The 16,688-nt window shown below is 48.5% G+C and overlaps 1 protein-coding gene across 2 annotated transcripts in view; it reads left to right on the plus strand.

Moving 5' to 3' along the window:
- LOC135248784 (voltage-dependent T-type calcium channel subunit alpha-1I-like) overlaps positions 1-16,688 on the plus strand; it is a 98,247-nt gene that overhangs the window by 43,133 nt on the left and 38,426 nt on the right. The window contains exons 11-25 of one of the 2 annotated variants that reach the window (XM_064323713.1): positions 815-932; positions 1,818-1,973; positions 2,348-2,438; positions 4,157-4,317; positions 4,970-5,470; positions 6,097-6,197; positions 7,565-7,709; positions 7,876-7,944; positions 9,292-9,470; positions 9,858-9,984; positions 10,274-10,399; positions 10,617-10,706; positions 12,454-12,646; positions 13,875-14,026; positions 14,338-14,447. In XM_064323713.1, the coding sequence (XP_064179783.1) occupies positions 815-932; positions 1,818-1,973; positions 2,348-2,438; positions 4,157-4,317; positions 4,970-5,470; positions 6,097-6,197; positions 7,565-7,709; positions 7,876-7,944; positions 9,292-9,470; positions 9,858-9,984; positions 10,274-10,399; positions 10,617-10,706; positions 12,454-12,646; positions 13,875-14,026; positions 14,338-14,447 (2,319 nt within the window). The remainder of the gene's footprint in view (positions 1-814; positions 933-1,817; positions 1,974-2,347; positions 2,439-4,156; positions 4,318-4,969; positions 5,471-6,096; positions 6,198-7,564; positions 7,710-7,875; positions 7,945-9,291; positions 9,471-9,857; positions 9,985-10,273; positions 10,400-10,616; positions 10,707-12,453; positions 12,647-13,874; positions 14,027-14,337; positions 14,448-16,688) is intronic. The other variant, XM_064323712.1, reaches the window with a different exon arrangement.

The raw sequence follows: 16,688 nt of genomic DNA on the forward strand, positions 1-16,688 counted from the left end.
TTGGCCTGCGTACATCCCCATGCTGAATGTAGAGGGCAAGAAAGATGATGTTTATAAATAAGGAAAAAAAATCACAATGAATTCCTCAGCTTCTCTGCATAATTTCTCCACTTAGAAAGATACAGAAGGAAGGAACATGAATTAGGAGCACAGCATGCAGTGGGTTCCTCAGCCAATTAAGACAACATTTCTCGCATAAACACTTAGCGCTAACATGCTGCAAAATTATAGGCCTTGATTCCTTGAGTGGCTTGAGCAGAGCGCCGTGCATTGCAGTCCTTTCAATTCGTACACATAATTTTCATATTCATTTATATAGCCGCTGAATTCACACTGGTGTCCTCCAATGAGAACGTAAAGCGTGTACATTTACACTCACTGCAGTGAAAGCATTGCAGTTAAGGGCTTGGCAGCGAGTGGCTTCTTGGGGTCTGTGGTGTTACATGAATGGTCCTCCTTAACTGGCAAAAAATCCTTCTTAAACTTGCCACCGTCACTACACAGTTCATGGGAATACTTATCTTGGCACGTCATCTTGGTACATTTTCTTTTTTCCATTTTTTATTTTGTGTCTATAAATCTGTTGAACATCATCTATATTATATTGGAACCAGGCTGTGGTACATGGATGTAGGGGGAACTGGGGGTGGGTATGGGAGGTGGGGAATCAAATTAATACAAAATTATCTTTTTATGACAGGATTGTACCTACCTGCCTTATATGAAATGAATAGTAAAAATTAGGTCACAATATCTTGGTACGTTAAGATTTGAGACCCATAGCGGGCTTACCTGGCTTGCCTCTCTCCCACAGCATCCTGGGAATGCACATCTTTGGGTGCAAGTTCAGCCTGAAGACGGACACGGGGGACACCGTCCCAGACAGGAAGAACTTTGACTCTCTGCTGTGGGCCATCGTCACTGTGTTCCAGGTACAGGGGCCCCTCCTTGTACCCCTGGTCCTAGTTTATGTGGAGGCCAGGACAAGGCCTCACAATAGATATGCGTGTGTAGATCCCGAACAGATGTGTGTGTGTGTGTGTATCCTAACTCAAGAGGACTGGAACGTTTTACTGTATGATAGTGCACATGTGGGTATAGATCCTAACTCAGGAAGACTGGAACATGGTGCTTTATAATTGTGTGTGTGTGTGTGTGTGTGTGTGTGTCTAGATCTTAACCCAGGAGGACTGGAACGTGGTGCTGTATAATAGTATATGTGTTTGTGTATCTAGATCCTAACCCAGGAGGACTGGAACGTGGTGTTGTATAATAGTGTACGTGTGTGTCTAGATCCTAACCCAGGAGGACTGGAACGTGGTGTTGTATAATACTGTGTGTGTGTGTGTCTAGATCCTAACCCAGGAGGACTGGAACGTGGTGTTGTGTAATAGTGTACGTGTGTGTCTGGATCCTAACCCAGGAGGACTGGAACGTGGTGTTGTATAATAGTGTACGTGTGTGTCTAGATCCTAACCCAGGAGGACTGGAACGTGGTGTTGTATAATAGTGTACGTGTGTGTCTAGATCCTTACCCAGGAGGACTGGAACGTGGTGCTGTATAATAGTGTACGTGTGTGTCTAGATCCTAACCCAGGAGGACTGGAATGTGGTGTTGTATAATACTGTACGTGTGTGTCTAGATCCTAACCCAGGAGGACTGGAACGTGGTGTTGTATAATAGTGTACGTGTGTGTCTAGATCCTAACCCAGGAGGACTGGAACGTGGTGTTGTATAATAGTGTACGTGTGTGTCTAGATCCTAACCCAGGAGGACTGGAACGTGGTGTTGTATAATAGTGTACGTGTGTGTCTAGATCCTAACCCAGGAGGACTGGAACGTGGTGTTGTATAACGGCATGGCCTCCACCTCTCCATTGGCTGCCCTGTACTTTGTGGCCCTCATGACTTTCGGGAACTACGTCCTGTTCAACCTGCTGGTGGCCATCTTGGTGGAGGGGTTCCAGGCCGAGGTGAGGGCGGGCGGGTGGGGGGCGGGTGTGTCAATTAGTCACACCATGAATCACATTGGAAGTATCAGCGGGTCCCTGTGATTTTATTGGCTGTGATTTGTGTTACACCACTGAGATAGTGTGAGTAATATTTGAATAATACTGTATTTTATTTTTCAGCCGTGTACCCTTAAATGCATGACAGACCTTTCATTATGCTTTCAGAAAGACCACGTGTCCTGGCAATGGTCTTTGACCAAAGCTTAATATGTTCGTTTGAAAAGCACCGATGATTAAACTAAAATGCTTATCCAGTTCCGAACACGCGACATTCTGTGCTTTATAACTGTACTCTTCTCCCTCCCTTTTTTTCCATCCCTCCATCTCTGCGGTAGGGGGATGCCAATCGGTCATACTCCGAGGATGACAGGTCCTCCTCCAACTTTGACGAGAGCGAGAAGCACAAAGACTCTCTTCAGCTCTCAGGTAGAGTACAGAGTACAGCGGTGGAGGAGAGAGAGCACCAGAGATTTCCCTTGAGTGCCTCAGCATATGGTAGAGAGAGAGAGAGAGAGAGAGAGCTGGGGATGATAGTACCTAATAGTTAGTAGCTTACACTGTCATTGTTATGGTTATTGCTGTTTGTTACCATTTTTTAATTTCTTAACAAATTCCCTCAGCATTGCCCCCATTACTGAGGGTCCAAGCACCTGAGTGTTTATTATTATTGTTTATATAGTTGATGTTGCTGCTATTGTTTTTTGTGTGAACAATCCCTTTTGAAGTAATATGATGAAATGTGGTCATGTCAATAAAGCTTATTTGAGAGAGAGAGAGAGAGAGAGCCCTCCTAATGCCCTCAATTTAAGTGACAGTGAGACTGAAATAAACTGACAGAGAGATGGAGAGCGGGGGTGTGAAGGGAAATATTGGAAGGTAAAGCGAATGACAAGAAAGACAGAGTGAGAAATAGATTTGTGTCTGGCTGTGTAAGATCTATACAGTGTCATAATGTAATTATGACTACAATTGTAGCAGACACCTTTTCCCATTTTCCAATGATAGCCCTGCTCGCGTTAAATCAGCTAGCATTATTTGAGCTATACAAGGTCGTGTTTTCCACTTAGGGGGTTCGATTTGGTATGTGGTTCAACTAGAAAAGAGTAGTCTGCCACTAATGCATTAGTAATGCATTTCTTTTTGATTTAAAGAGAAAACAAAACAAAATGCTGAGTTAGGTGTCATGGTTAGTTATTCCCAGCAGAGCAAGGCAGACATTCAGAAATGGAATTTAACCCATGTCATAAAGTCACTCACTGTGTAAGCCTCAAAGGTGTTCTCCATCGGCTGGGAAGTCGCACGCTTAAATATTGCCCAGAGTGCTTTGCTTTTCGTTAATGTACTTTAGATTTTGGCATTAGCCTCTGCTAGCCAGTGCAGATACACTTTCCAAGAGTCAATCACCGTGAACGCTGCCAAACAACTCATACCTGTGGTGATATTTTTGTGATATTTATTGGATTACTTCTCTGGTATCTTTCTAAGTACAATTCCTACCTTTCTAAAACTGCCTCTGCTTCTTCTCCCTACTAAATGAGACTCAGTCACTGTTGTGTGCCCCTCCCTCGTCCTCGAGCCCCACACAAAATAACGAAAGCTTGCGTGTGTGGAACGTGCTGTAGGTCTCCTGTATGCAGGGCGAGGAAACCCCTAAAATATTCAGGAGAGCAAGTCCCGGGTTTTTCTTTTTTGCTTTTGCTCCGCTGCTTAAACAAAAGACGTGTTGGATGGCTGCCAACATCCGTAAACTTGCCAGAGGGCCCAGATCCAGCAGACACAGTGCTGAACCCTGTCCCCATGAGGGGGCTTAGGTACTGCCCTGTCCCCACAAGGGGGCTTAGGTACTTGCCGAGGCTGGATCTGCCCAGCCATGAGGGGCTTAGGATCTGCCCAGTCCCCAGAGGGGGCTTGATCTGCCCAGTCCCCAGAGGGGCTTGGATCTGCCAGTCCCCATGAGGGGGCTTGGGATCTGCCCAGTCCCCATGAGGGGGCTTGGGATCTGCCCAGTCCCCATGAGGGGGCTTAGGATCTGCCCAGTCCCCATGAGGGGGCTTGGGATCTGCCCTGTCCCCATGAGGGGGCTTAGGATCTGAGGCTTCATCAGGAGCTTACAGCAACACTCTTGCCTTCTTCACACCCCTCAGATCCCAAGATTTGCACCCTGACCCCAAACGGGCACCTGGACCTGGGGTCGGTTCCTCCCGGCAGGGGGGGCTACCCGGTGGACCGGCTAGCCCTGGCGCTGGGCTCCCGCAAAAGCAGCGTGATGTCACTGGGCAAGGCCAACCTGGAGCAGCGGTCCCTGGTGGGTACTGGGGTGAGGGGGGCGGGGAGTGGGGTTTCCCCCGAGCGATCGTGGCTCTCTAAAGCATGAAAACCAGTCGCGTGGCACGATCGAGGGGAGTTGCTGGAACTGAGCGGCGGACGGTGAGGCAGGCCGTGCCAGCCTGGCGAGGAAGAGGGGGAGGGGGAGGAGGCATCGCCGCGTGTGGGGGCAGCTCCGTTTAGCGCCACCGTTGACTCACTGTAATGTTTTTGTCACCGCTCGCAGTTCGGGCTTTCCGCCTCATCCACCACAATTTGGCTGAGCTGCTTGCAATATTGTGAGTGTGCTAGCGGTGAATTGTGGGTAATGAAAACTACCAATATTACATTTTACATTATGTTTGCACTAGGTCTTGTAATGCACCTTTGGGTAAAAAACACCCATAAATAAAAATGTGTCCAGACTATTATCGCTGTGATAACAGTGCGGAGGAGTGTCTGTTTGTCAGAAAGCAGTCCGATAGAATCAGTATGAATGCTGGGGAGATTGTTATAACAGCATGACAATTTAGCAAGCACAGAGGGCACAAGGATAAAACGTGGGCACCGATAATGCATTGTGTAAATGGCGTTAGGTCATATCAAGTCAAGAGTTTACTTGCTACTCTCTTTGCTTCTCTTTTTTTTGGCAGCGCCCTGGCTGCAGTTCTATCTACCACAACTGGGGGCGCCCTCCTACTCAGTCCGTGTGGAACCGGAGGTCCAGCTGGAACAGCCAGCGCAGGATGTCCCGGGGTCTGGGGATGAGCGTGGGAGGGGGCAGCCTGCGGGCCCGCCACCCCCACTCCAACGCGGCCGAGCACGAGTCCCTCCTCTCCCCCCCGCCCCTGCTGCCCCCGCCCTTACTGTCCCGCCGCCTCCCGCCCCGCCGGGACCGCAGGGCCCTCTCCCTGGAGCTCCCAGAACCGCCGCCGGCCCCCGGCCCCCCAAACCTGCCCCCGCCACCGCTGCCCCGCGAGAAGGGCCTCTCCGGGGGCCTGGGGGGCCTGGGGGGCCCGGGGGGGCCAGGGGGGGGCGGCGAGCACCACGACTGCAACGGGAGGACGCACACCCCCCAGCCCCCGCTCCTGGCGGAGGTCTTCCCCCAGCTGAACACCAAGGAGAGAGCCCGGCTGGAGGAGGAGATGGACTACGTGAGTCGGGCAGAACAGAGAGAGATACCATCACATCAGTCTCCATTATAACTTATAGCACAACTCATCAGCTAAAACATTTTCATAACATTGCTGTGGTTTAACATATTCTATATGAAAGCCTCTCATGTACAGTAGCACCCACAGATGTGTTTAATCTCACTGATTATAAATATGCATGTATGGAATTTGCTTCTGAAACCGAATGCATTTCTGTGACAATGATCGAATATATTTTGCTTTTTGGCTTCAGGGCGTGTAATTCGCGCCAATAAAATAGATTTATATCGGGACGAAACTTTTCCCCTAGCTGTTTTCCTGTGTTTACTCAGACATTTATGTGGGGTGACGATATATGGAAAAGGCAAGGAGTTTACGAAAGGCTCCATAATTGTAGCTTCTTTGGGACTTTTATTGTTTAGCGAATTAATTGGCAGCTTTGTCATTTTCACACTGCCGACGAGAGAGTCGCACCTCAGAAACACCGGAACACTGTTAACGTGAGAGGGTAGCAGCGTGAGTAATGGAGCAGACCGGACCGGACCGGACCGGACCAGACCAGACAGGACGTGAGGCTCGGTTCTAATGGGCAGTGGTCCCGGTGACCTGTGTGCCTGTCCCCGCAGAGTCTCTGCTTTCGGATCCAGAAGATGATCGAGGTGTACCGGCCCGAATGCTGCGAGGCGCGGGAGGACTGGTCCGTCTATCTCTTCTCCCCCCAGAACAAGTGAGTCCGCCCCATCCTCAGACTCCGCCCCCCTACCAGCCTACCTTCCTCAGCCTCCTCTACTCCCTACTAGCCTTTCCAATTTGGTCTTTGACATCATCGTATACTGTTATTGTATAATTGGCTTGTCATTATTATACAGCTGATTTTATTGTACAGCTTTTTTTGAATGTTTGATTCTGATTGGGTACTTCAGGCATTCTGTGGTCTATTTCTGAATAATGATCACTCCTGTGGGTAACAGACCACTTTAACTTAGAACACTTTTCATATCACCCCACAGAAAGAAGTGCGGTTTCAAATTTAACTCGCGACACCTGCCGTCAAAACGACATCACCCCAGTCTTAAATTCCCATATATCTTACTCCAATACGCCCGGCTATATCTTGGCCAGTACTCCCGAATAGGCTTACAAGATTCGTTTTACATTCATTTCCAATTTATTTGGACCAATAAAACCACTTTAAATCAATATATTGTGTCAGATTATTGATTTCTTTCTTTCATGAGGTGATTAGCTGTCTCATAAGCAGGGTAATCCACTCCGAGGTGGTGTGCAGTTAAAAAAATAAGGACCTTAGCGTGGGATGGGGTTCTTCGCCCCCACGGCGGCCGTTCATTTCTGCTAGCAGACCACCTCATTGTGGATTATCCCTTACTTATTAAAACACTTCATCGCTCAAACAGACGTGAAGCACCAACGTACGGTCTGTTGAGTCTGGATCCTGGGTCAGGACAAGGGGGAAGGGGGGGGGGGGGGGAGTGTGGCAAGGAACCGCCTCTGTGTTCCAAAATCGGCGCTCGGAGTTTGCACCACACAGTGCTTTAAGCTTTTCTCATCTGTCGGTCTCCAGGTTTCGGGGGTAGGCCAAGCAAACAGATACGTTCCGGAGGCCCGGCGGAACAAACTCAGCCTCTGAACTGATCAATAGCGGCGCCGGCCGGCCGAGCCCGAGCCTGAGAAAGTGGCTTGATTAGAGTATCGATCCCTTTCTCCCCCGACGGCAGGCGAAATTCTCTCTTCCTGTTTGTCAACAGATTGGGGACTCCTGCTCGTGTAAAAATAGGGCAAAGAGAGATTCCCACATCGCAGCCCCGACGCGCACGTCTACGCACGCCACGCGGATTTGGCTCCGAGCGCTGGTGCTGGCTACCTGCCGCAGATATAAAAACGCGTTTCTGCAGGCCGGATTGGTTTTCAGTACGTCATCCATCAGCATAGCTCATTAGGGCTCTTTTTTTCACCCGGGATTTAATAGGATAAACGAGACGGCTCGAGAGCGAGCGGCGGTTGCGGGTAGGTGGGCAACGCGTGGGCGACGCCTTCGGGCGCATCGCCGATTTCACACCTTCCCGTTCGCCGCAGGTTCAGGCTGCTCTGCCAGAACATCATCGCGCACAAGCTGTTCGACTACGTGGTGCTGGTCTTCATCTTCCTCAACTGCATCACCGTGGCCCTGGAGAGACCGAAGATCCACCAGGGAAGCCTGGTACGGCTGGGGGGGTCAACAGTGAGTCACAGCCGCTATGTAGGCCTTGGGGGCGGGGGGGGGGCAGCAGTGGGTGTGAATGGGATGAGATTGAGTGTTACCAATAGCAACACCCACTTTTCTATATTAACCTGCCATTCATGTACTGCTGTGGCAAACCTTTATGTCCTTTCTCTTTCTTTTTCAGGAAAGACTCCTCCTCACCATCTCCAACTACATCTTCACCACCATCTTTGTTGCTGAGATGACTTTAAAGGTAAAAGCTTACCTGGGACTGGGCTACTCAATTAGCATGTACTTTTCTGCCTCAGAAGTGATAACAAGTGATAACATAACATATTTTCCTATTTGAACACATTGGATGCCTCCCAAGATGTAGTGTACAGTACATGTAACATAACAGAAGTAACGTGTGTCATAATAATCGGTCTTCACTACGGCAGTATTAATCAAATCTTTCCTCTAGTAGTGTTAATCAAATCTCGGAGCGTTTATCTTTAAGATTCGGCGCAGTGTTAATATTCTCTCTTTCACTCCCTGCATCTTTGAAGTGGCACATTGAATTTTATGGAAGTGTACAGTACGCGTAATCCCTCTCTTGTCGAGCAATTAAGCAATGAAATTAATTGGACAATGTTTCCTCTTTTGGGCACATTCGATCACCCTATTCAGTTATGCCAGATTTCAGCCCAGCCAAGTTCATCAATTATGAAATGGACTCAATTATTAATGTACAGTACTGCAAAAAAATGAGAGACAGATTTGCTAGAGGCTAAGAAATGACTGCGTGGGACAGCCCAGCATCTGGCCAGCTGCAGGGCGTGACTCCGCCCCCTTTCCTCTATCTACCGCCGTTTCCTTTGTGACAGTGTTGGATGGTCTCCAGGTGACAGTGTAATATAAATGATCTAAGCTCTCTCTGCATAAGCGACGTGTCTGATAAATGTCACTGTGTCTCAGTGGACACGTCACGTGACCCGGTGATGGTTGTTTCTCATAAGGACAAAATGACGGTGTTGACGTGGACTGATTTTACGTAGCTGGACTCTAAGCAGAGCGGTTTAGGTCCTAATAACAGTGACTGACATTTGGGAGAGCTGTATCTCACCCCATGGGGAACGGCTCCAAGTGTATCTCTTTCCGTACGAGATGGAATATTCCACCTCCCTCGAGCTCGCAGTTGCTGTGCAGGTTAGGCCGGTCTCCAGGACTGCTGTGGCAGCGCGGTCGATGCTCCCCGCTCCGTCTCCGAGACAGAGTCGCGGTGCCGTGCAGTGCTTTGTTTTGGCATCTGTCTACATGTCTCTGCAGCGGAGTTGACAGTGACCCCGCAGTTGCTAAGAGATTGTTCTGCCTCACAGTCATCTCTGTGAATGCCTGCCTCTGATAGCTGGTGTGCATTTTCCCCTCACAAATACGTTCCCTTCTCATCACTGGAATCACAAGGAGGTGTTTTGAAAGGTGTGGTGGTGCAGTAAATGACGGTTACATTACACAACTAATCTCTCTCTCTCTCTCTCTCTCTCTCTCTCTCTCTCTCTCTCTCTCTCTCTCCCCCCCCTTTCTCTCTCTCTCTCTCTCTCTCTCTGACACACACACTCAGGTGGTGTCCATGGGTCTGTATCTGGGAGATAAGGCCTATTTGCGCAGCAGTTGGAACATTCTGGATGGTTTCCTGGTCTTCGTGTCCCTGATTGATATCGTGGTGTCCATGGCGGGCGGGGCCAAAATCCTCGGGGTGCTGCGAGTGCTCAGGCTGCTTCGGACACTGCGCCCCCTAAGGTTGGGAGTCTCGCTTACGTTTTACAGCTTCAGCCCTTCAGCAGGCACTTTCAGCAGGTGCTAAGCTTGCGTTGTCACCGGTGGGAAATTAATACAGGAAAACTGCAAAAACACATCGGAACTAAGGAGTGGACGTGAAGCCAGTGTTCAGTCAACATTCTATGCTTAATTTACACTTCTTCACAAACTCATTTTGATGAGTTCGTTTTAGTTCAAAAATTCAAAAATTCAAAAAATGCTAAACTGAGCACGAAAAAAATAGGCCTTGCTTGTTAGTACAGTTGTTAGTACAAATTTAATGACATATGTTGATTGAATACCAGCCTAACTGTGGTAAAAAAAGTGTGTTCGCCTCATAAACTTCTCTCTCGCTTTTGTCTCTCTTAGGGTGATCAGTCGAGCCCCCGGCCTAAAGCTAGTGGTGGAGACCCTAATCACTTCCCTCAAACCCATTGGCAACATTGTCCTGATCTGCTGTGCTTTCTTCATCATTTTTGGCATTCTAGGCGTCCAGGTAGAGTTCAGTACTTGATTTTTTTATCTGTCAGGATTTTGGTGCACAAAGTCCCTTTTGTGTTTTCCGAAAGTTTTTTTATCATTTCTTGTGCTCTTGAGAATTATTTGGCACTTCAATTGAAAAAAACTATTTGCAACTTGAGCTGAGAAAAAAAAAAAAAACTTCCTGCCTTATTCTTTTCCAGTCTGCTTGTGTTCACAGTTCTGCTTTCCCTTTGAAAGTGTGCCACCTGTAAAAACAGCAAAAACAGTTATAACTAGTGAGATAATTCTATCCCGGTTCACAGCTATTCAAAGGCAAGTTCTTCTACTGCTCGGGCCCTGATGTGAAGAACATCACTAACAAGTCGGACTGTCTCTCAGCCAATTACAAGTGGGTCCACCACAAGTATAACTTCGACAATCTGGGACAGGTATGCTAACGCTACTTCTTTGAAAACATTCAGGTGCATATTAAGAATGCTGAGAAGTTAACATCCTGGCTTTGTGCGTGTGTGTGTGTGTTTGTGTGTGTGTGTGTGTGTGTGTATGTGTGCTTGTACATGTGTTTGTTTGTGCACGTGTGCGTGTGTGTGCGTGTGCATGTGTGTGTGCGTGTGCACACGTGTCTGTCTCTGATTTCCACTGCAGGCACTGATGTCCCTCTTTGTGCTGGCTTCCAAAGATGGCTGGGTCAACATCATGTATCACGGCCTAGACGCAGTAGGCATCGACCAGCAGGTAATGTAAACTGCATCTCGTCTGCATTTTCCACAGAGCCTACGAGCTGCCTGAGCCAACAGTACTCTAGACAACCGTATGAATATTCCTTCACTGGGTCAATTCCGTTATAGCCTTCGGCTAAATACTCTTTTTAGCAATTCTTGTAACGCTGTGGCGGAACTTAATGTTAGATTTGAAGAATAACGTGTGAATGAGTCACTGTACATTAGCCTTCAGAAAGGCATTAAACATTCACCACGTCGTACCCGCCGCTGTAAGTTTGTCTACTTCAGAATTCACAAACACAACCTGACGGGGCTTGTGTGTGCGATGCATACAGTCTGTACAGTGGTGTGCTTCACAGCTCATGGGTATAACCAGGCCGTGTGATTTCCTGGAGCTGGAGCCACACAAAGCGAAGCACAATTGCATTTCGCGGCTCCTGGTGACAGAGGGTTTAAGTTGGCAGGGTATTTACAGCCTCGTTGCTCATTAGCGCCTCCTCTGGTGAATTGTAGATTGCTGTGTGGAACAATGGAACAATGACTAAGTGCAGTGCCACCAAACCCTGTTTCTGGAGATCATCCTGTAGGTTTCCATTTCATCCCTAATTTGTCACACCTGATCCTACTAATTAGCTGCTCAACATCTCGAGCTGTTGATTAAGGTGTGCTTTGTTAGGGTTGACGTGAAAACCAGCTGGGCAGTTAGATCTCCAGGAACAGGGTTGGGCAGCTCTGGCTGCGTGGCAGCTGACAGGCATGTTTTGAGTGTCCCAGTTTCCTGCCCTGGTGGAAAATGCAATTAGGAATTCCAGATAACAGAATAAAATTTAAAAAAAACATGAGGATATATTTTTAAAAAAGTTTCTCCAAAAAAGGCTTTGACACTCCAGGCTTTGACACTGGAGTTCAGCAGCATGCTGAACTGAATCCCTGCTGCAAACGCACTGCAGCACATTGACATCCAGCGAAGTGTTGATAATTCCTCCTCGTTTGCCTTTCCATTTGATTTATCCACTGGAACGTCTCTTCGGCTTGGCGTGCTGATTGGAGCGGTTCGTTAAATGGGGAGAGTGAACGCACTCGCGCGGTTGCTGCCGCAGCGAGAGTGGGCGGTCCCGGGCGGGCCCGACAGCCGGGCCGATTTAAATAGTCGGCCCCCGCTAACCCGCTGGTGCCGGCCACGAGATATCGAAGATCGCAGAGCGAGGCGGCCGGACCCTCGGCGTCCGGAGGGATGGGAGACCTGAGAGCACGGCTCTCTCTAAGAGCCGCGACCGCGCCATCGGGAACAACAACAAGCTGTCCTGAGCGAGATGGGGTCCAATGGGGAATTAAATGGCGTGTGAAATTTGACTGGGGCCTCGCTGGAGTTAATCTGGCCGCCGCGCCCGGTACAGGTCATTAAAAAGCCGTTCCCATTGGGTGATATCGGCACAGCACTTTCAGAGATGTCTCTTTTTTCTCGCCAGGGTTTTAATAATTATGGATTTGTGTTAACGACGTCTCTTTGAGAGGCAAGGAGTGGGTTTGTCGCTGTGCGCGTACTGTAAGCGCCGGCCTGGTTTGTCGGATCTTAAAATTTCATACTTCTGCAGAAAAACAAAAGATTTCGTTCGAGCCCCTGTCACATGCCTCCTACGCGGCTCACCTGTTCCTTACTCCGTCCGTTCTTCCCTGCCAGCCCGTTTGCTCTCCTCTTCCCTCATTGGTCGTTTTTTCCCCCCCTCCTCCTCCTCCTTTCCCGCCTTCTGTACCCCCAGCCCGTCATTAACAACAGCCCCTGGATGCTGCTCTACTTCATCTCCTTCCTGCTGATCGTCAGCTTCTTCGTGCTCAACATGTTCGTGGGCGTGGTGGTGGAGAACTTCCACAAGTGCCGGCAGCACCAGGAGGTGGAGGAGGCCAAGCGCCGGGAGGAGAAGAGGCTTCGGCGGATGGAGAAGAAGAGAAGGAGTAAGATGGAGGGAGATGGAGGTTGTTTCAGGGCCTCTGTGCAATGCCACTGTACACTGGAGTAGACTCAAATGGTAATATGGTGTCAGCTTGCAGAGGACGTAGCCCTAAAGACAACCTGTGTCTTTACGAATAAGAGGTATGAGGGAAACTGCCAGCCTAAACCATGTCTGGCAGCCATGCATACGCACTTCGGCACATCGTACGCGTGGCCCGTAGGTTGAAGTCGTACCCTTGGCCAAACTCTCCTTACCTGGGCCTTCATTGTTGTACGTCGCAGAGTCTGGGTCTGCTGGAGCTGACACTGTCAATGCCCTGAGCTGCTCCTGCTCCATGCTGGAAGGTGGAAAAGTCATGTGACTGAAATCCAGCTGTGGAAAATCCAGGTTCAGAAAGTAAAAGTTGTCCCCAGTATTGTGTTCCGATAAACCGGGTTTTGCTAATTAACACAGTTCTTCAGCAGGGGGTAGAACTAATTAGTGAAATCAGAAACACTAATGGCACCACCTTTACTTTCTGATCCCTGCACTTTCCACCTCAGTTAAAATCAGTATCGGCTGGAGTCAAAGTATTTTAGTGGACTGTGATTTAAAAATAAGTCAGACCATTGTTGTAGGCTATTAATATGAGATCAAGGTAATTACTTTTTTGAAATTACCTACGTTCAGCCTCAGGAAAAAAGACATAAATTTGTAAGAGCAAATTTTCTTTCTTCTCCTTTCTCCTTTATTCTCTCTCCTCTCCCTCTCCACATGTTTGTCTCCCTGCCTCTGGCCATTCCTCTCATTCTTCCTCCTCACTCCATGTTTTTCTCCCTCTTTCCATCCTACCCTCCACCTTTTTCTCTGCTTCTCTTTTTCCTTCTCTCCCTCTCTCTCTATCCTACTCTCCTTTAATCTTCATCCCTCTCCCCTCTACGTCTCTCCCTTCTCTTCCTATCCTCTCCTCTCCTCTTCTCCCCTCCTCTCCTTTCCTCCCCCTCTCCTCTCCCCTCCTCACCTCACCTCTCCTCACCTCTCCCTCCCTCTTCCCTGCTCTCCTCTCCCCTTCCCTCCTCTTTCCTGCTCTCCTCTCCCCTCTTCTCCTCTCCTCTCTTCTCCTCTCCCCTCCTCACCTCACCTCTCCTCACCTCTCCCCTCCTCTCTTCTCCTCACCTCACCTCTCCCCTCCTCTCTTCTCCTCTCCTCTCCCCTCCTCCTCTCTCCTCTCCTCTCCTCTCCTCTCTCAGAGGCTCAGAAGCTGCCGTATTACTCGGGGTACAGTCACGCGAGGCTGATGGTCCACTCCCTCTGCACCAGCCACTACCTGGACCTCTTCATCACCTTCATCATCTGCGTCAACGTGGTCACCATGTCCCTGGAGCACTACAGCCAGCCGCAAGTGAGAGGGTGTCCCGCACACATCTATGTGTCTGTCCATCTGTCCGTCCGCCCATCCGTCCAGCCGTCTGCCCCCCTTTACCATGATCCTTCAGAGCCGCACAGAGACTTACATGGCACTTTAAATGAGGCCGGTCAGAGGGGCAGCGTAACCATCTTCTCTATCCCCTCCCTCTCCCTCTCTCCCTCTCTCTCTCTCTCCCTCTCCCTCTCTCCCTCTCTCTCTCTCTCTCTCTCTCTCTCTCTCTCTTTCCCTCTCTCCTCCCTCTCTCTCTCTCTCTCTCTCCCTCCCTCTCTCTCTCTCTCTCTCAGTCCCTGGAGACGGCTCTGAAGTACTGCAATTACTTCTTCACCACCACCTTCGTGCTGGAAGCTGTTCTGAAGCTCATCGCCTTCGGCTTCCGCCGCTTCTTCAAAGACAGGTACCGCTCCGCGTAGCGTAGCGCCAGGCCGCGCCGCGTAGCGCCAGGCCCCGCGCCCAGGCCCCGTCGTCTGAGCGCTAACTGATGTTACGCATTAATTACCACTCCGTTCTGTCTGAGTCACGCTCTTCCCCGTTCCGCAATCTGGAGAGTGCGCCATTCACCGAAGGATTACTTTAATTATCGTAATATCACTCGCGTGCGCAGCTTTTTTAATGCAAACTTAATCACTCTTGCATTACTGTAATTGGAGACAGCACACAGAGCTGGAGAAAAAAAGATGGTGAGATAATTATTTTTAATTAGGCCTGTTCTCAGCTTGGTTTTCTAGTTATGTATCCATGCTATAAACATATTGTAGTGATCATTTAGAAAATAAATACATTATATTAGTGCAAACTTTACCTTATGGAAATGGATGTTTTTTTTGAGTTCCTCTTACTGTGACTAACACTGTGTGTACGTTGCAGCATTATAGGTTTTCAAGAAATCACCTAAGCATACAGAATATTTTTAAAAATCTTTATTTTTTTATCTTAAAATGAATTTTTGTTAGTGTTAGTATGTATGGTTTAGCATACAGTGGTGTATGAAATCAAACTAGGACTCAGTTTTTTGCAGACCTCACTTCTGAGAGCATTGTCCTATTTGAGGGTATATGCACATATATATATATATATATATATATATATATATATATATATATATATATACATAAAACATTTTAAATTTGGTTCCTGTTCAGAAGTTTTTTGCAATGTGTGGAGGTGGCGGGAAACCATATTAATCCAATTATGTCTGCGCCCGCATTCGCAGACCACGTACGAGATTAGCCGAATTGCCTTGAAGTATCTTTGATACCGCGCTCATTTCAGCTGAACATTCCATTACACAGTAGCGATTCAGGTCTGTGCCTCCGTGAGATCCCTTTTCATTCCCCGTTTTTTGAGCTGTGACCCATTTTTCACTGTGAGGAAATGTGCGCTCCCTCAGTCTGTTTTACATAACTTACCACAGCTCCAGCGTTAGCGCCCCGTCTTCATTATCTTCATCATAGCTATTCATTTGCTTAGCAGTAGGACTTTTCTGGGGCAGGCTACGAATATCTGATACACCGTCCAAGGAAATGGAGCACGAAGCTCATTTGGAAAGTTGAAATTCGTTTTTCCAAAAAAGGGCAGAGATATTTGAAAGGAAATAAGGTTAGAAAGTATACTCACCTAACGTTATTTAAGCGGTTAGGCCAGCTGAAAACTCAGTTCTCAATTCCTTTGATGCCTCTTTCGAATTCAAAATGTTAAGGAATCCAAGGGGACCACAGGCATCCAATCAGAGGTAAGGGGTAGATGTAGAGAGACAGAATTTTCCCAGAACGCCTCTGCACCAGGTTTTTAATGACCACAGTCGAAAGTCTCTTTCTACACGCAGTACTTTTCTTCAGCACAGTACCACCTCCATTGATCAGGGGTATTGAGGACAGACGTTAGATTTCTTTACCTGGTCCAGTGGGAAGAGTGCCCCCTGCAGGCCCATCATGACCTCTTTCAGTTACGACCCGGAAAGTGTTCTGTCAAAACCTTAACTAAGCCCTTCCCTGCTCAGCTACAAAAGCCTGAAAAATGGCCATACGGTGGTATAGCTGTGGCTGAATGCTTGAACCTAGAAGAAACTAACAAGGCACTTTGGCCCCAGGGCCAGGAACACTAAAGCAGGCAGAATGCGGTGTGCTACTGTGCGGGAGCCTGCTGAGATAAGGACTAAGCCGCCGGGTTCGGTAATAGGTGTTAGCCTGTGTGAACCAGGGAGAAAAAAAAAATTATGATTATCCCATTGTGACATCACCTCCCTGGGAAAAGACAGAGAGGAGAAACACCGCCAATCGTGAACTACAGCGGTAACAACCGCTAGAACGGCACTGCTGGTGATTGGTGGATGCTATTTCCTGAATACCCTCAGGGCTTGAAGAAGCAGAAAGCATTCGACAAACAGCGCTCGCCATTGCTCTGCTGGTTGGTGACAGCGTAGTTAGTGAGCTCGGTGGAGCTCCCGCCTGCGTTCTGAGTGTGAGGGGATGCTGCTGCTGTCTCATTCCTAATTCACTGCCTCTGGTGTGAATGAGGAAGCAGGGTTGCGGCGTCTGCTCTGTTTAGGCTCGAGGAGAGGACATTTCTCAGTGTGAAGCTGGTATGCGTCCTGTGCTAGAGCACCACCGCTGCCGAAATGAAATGCCACAGGTACAGA

Source organism: Anguilla rostrata, chromosome 2 (genome assembly GCF_018555375.3).
Source record: "Anguilla rostrata isolate EN2019 chromosome 2, ASM1855537v3, whole genome shotgun sequence".
NCBI lineage: Eukaryota > Metazoa > Chordata > Actinopteri > Anguilliformes > Anguillidae > Anguilla > Anguilla rostrata.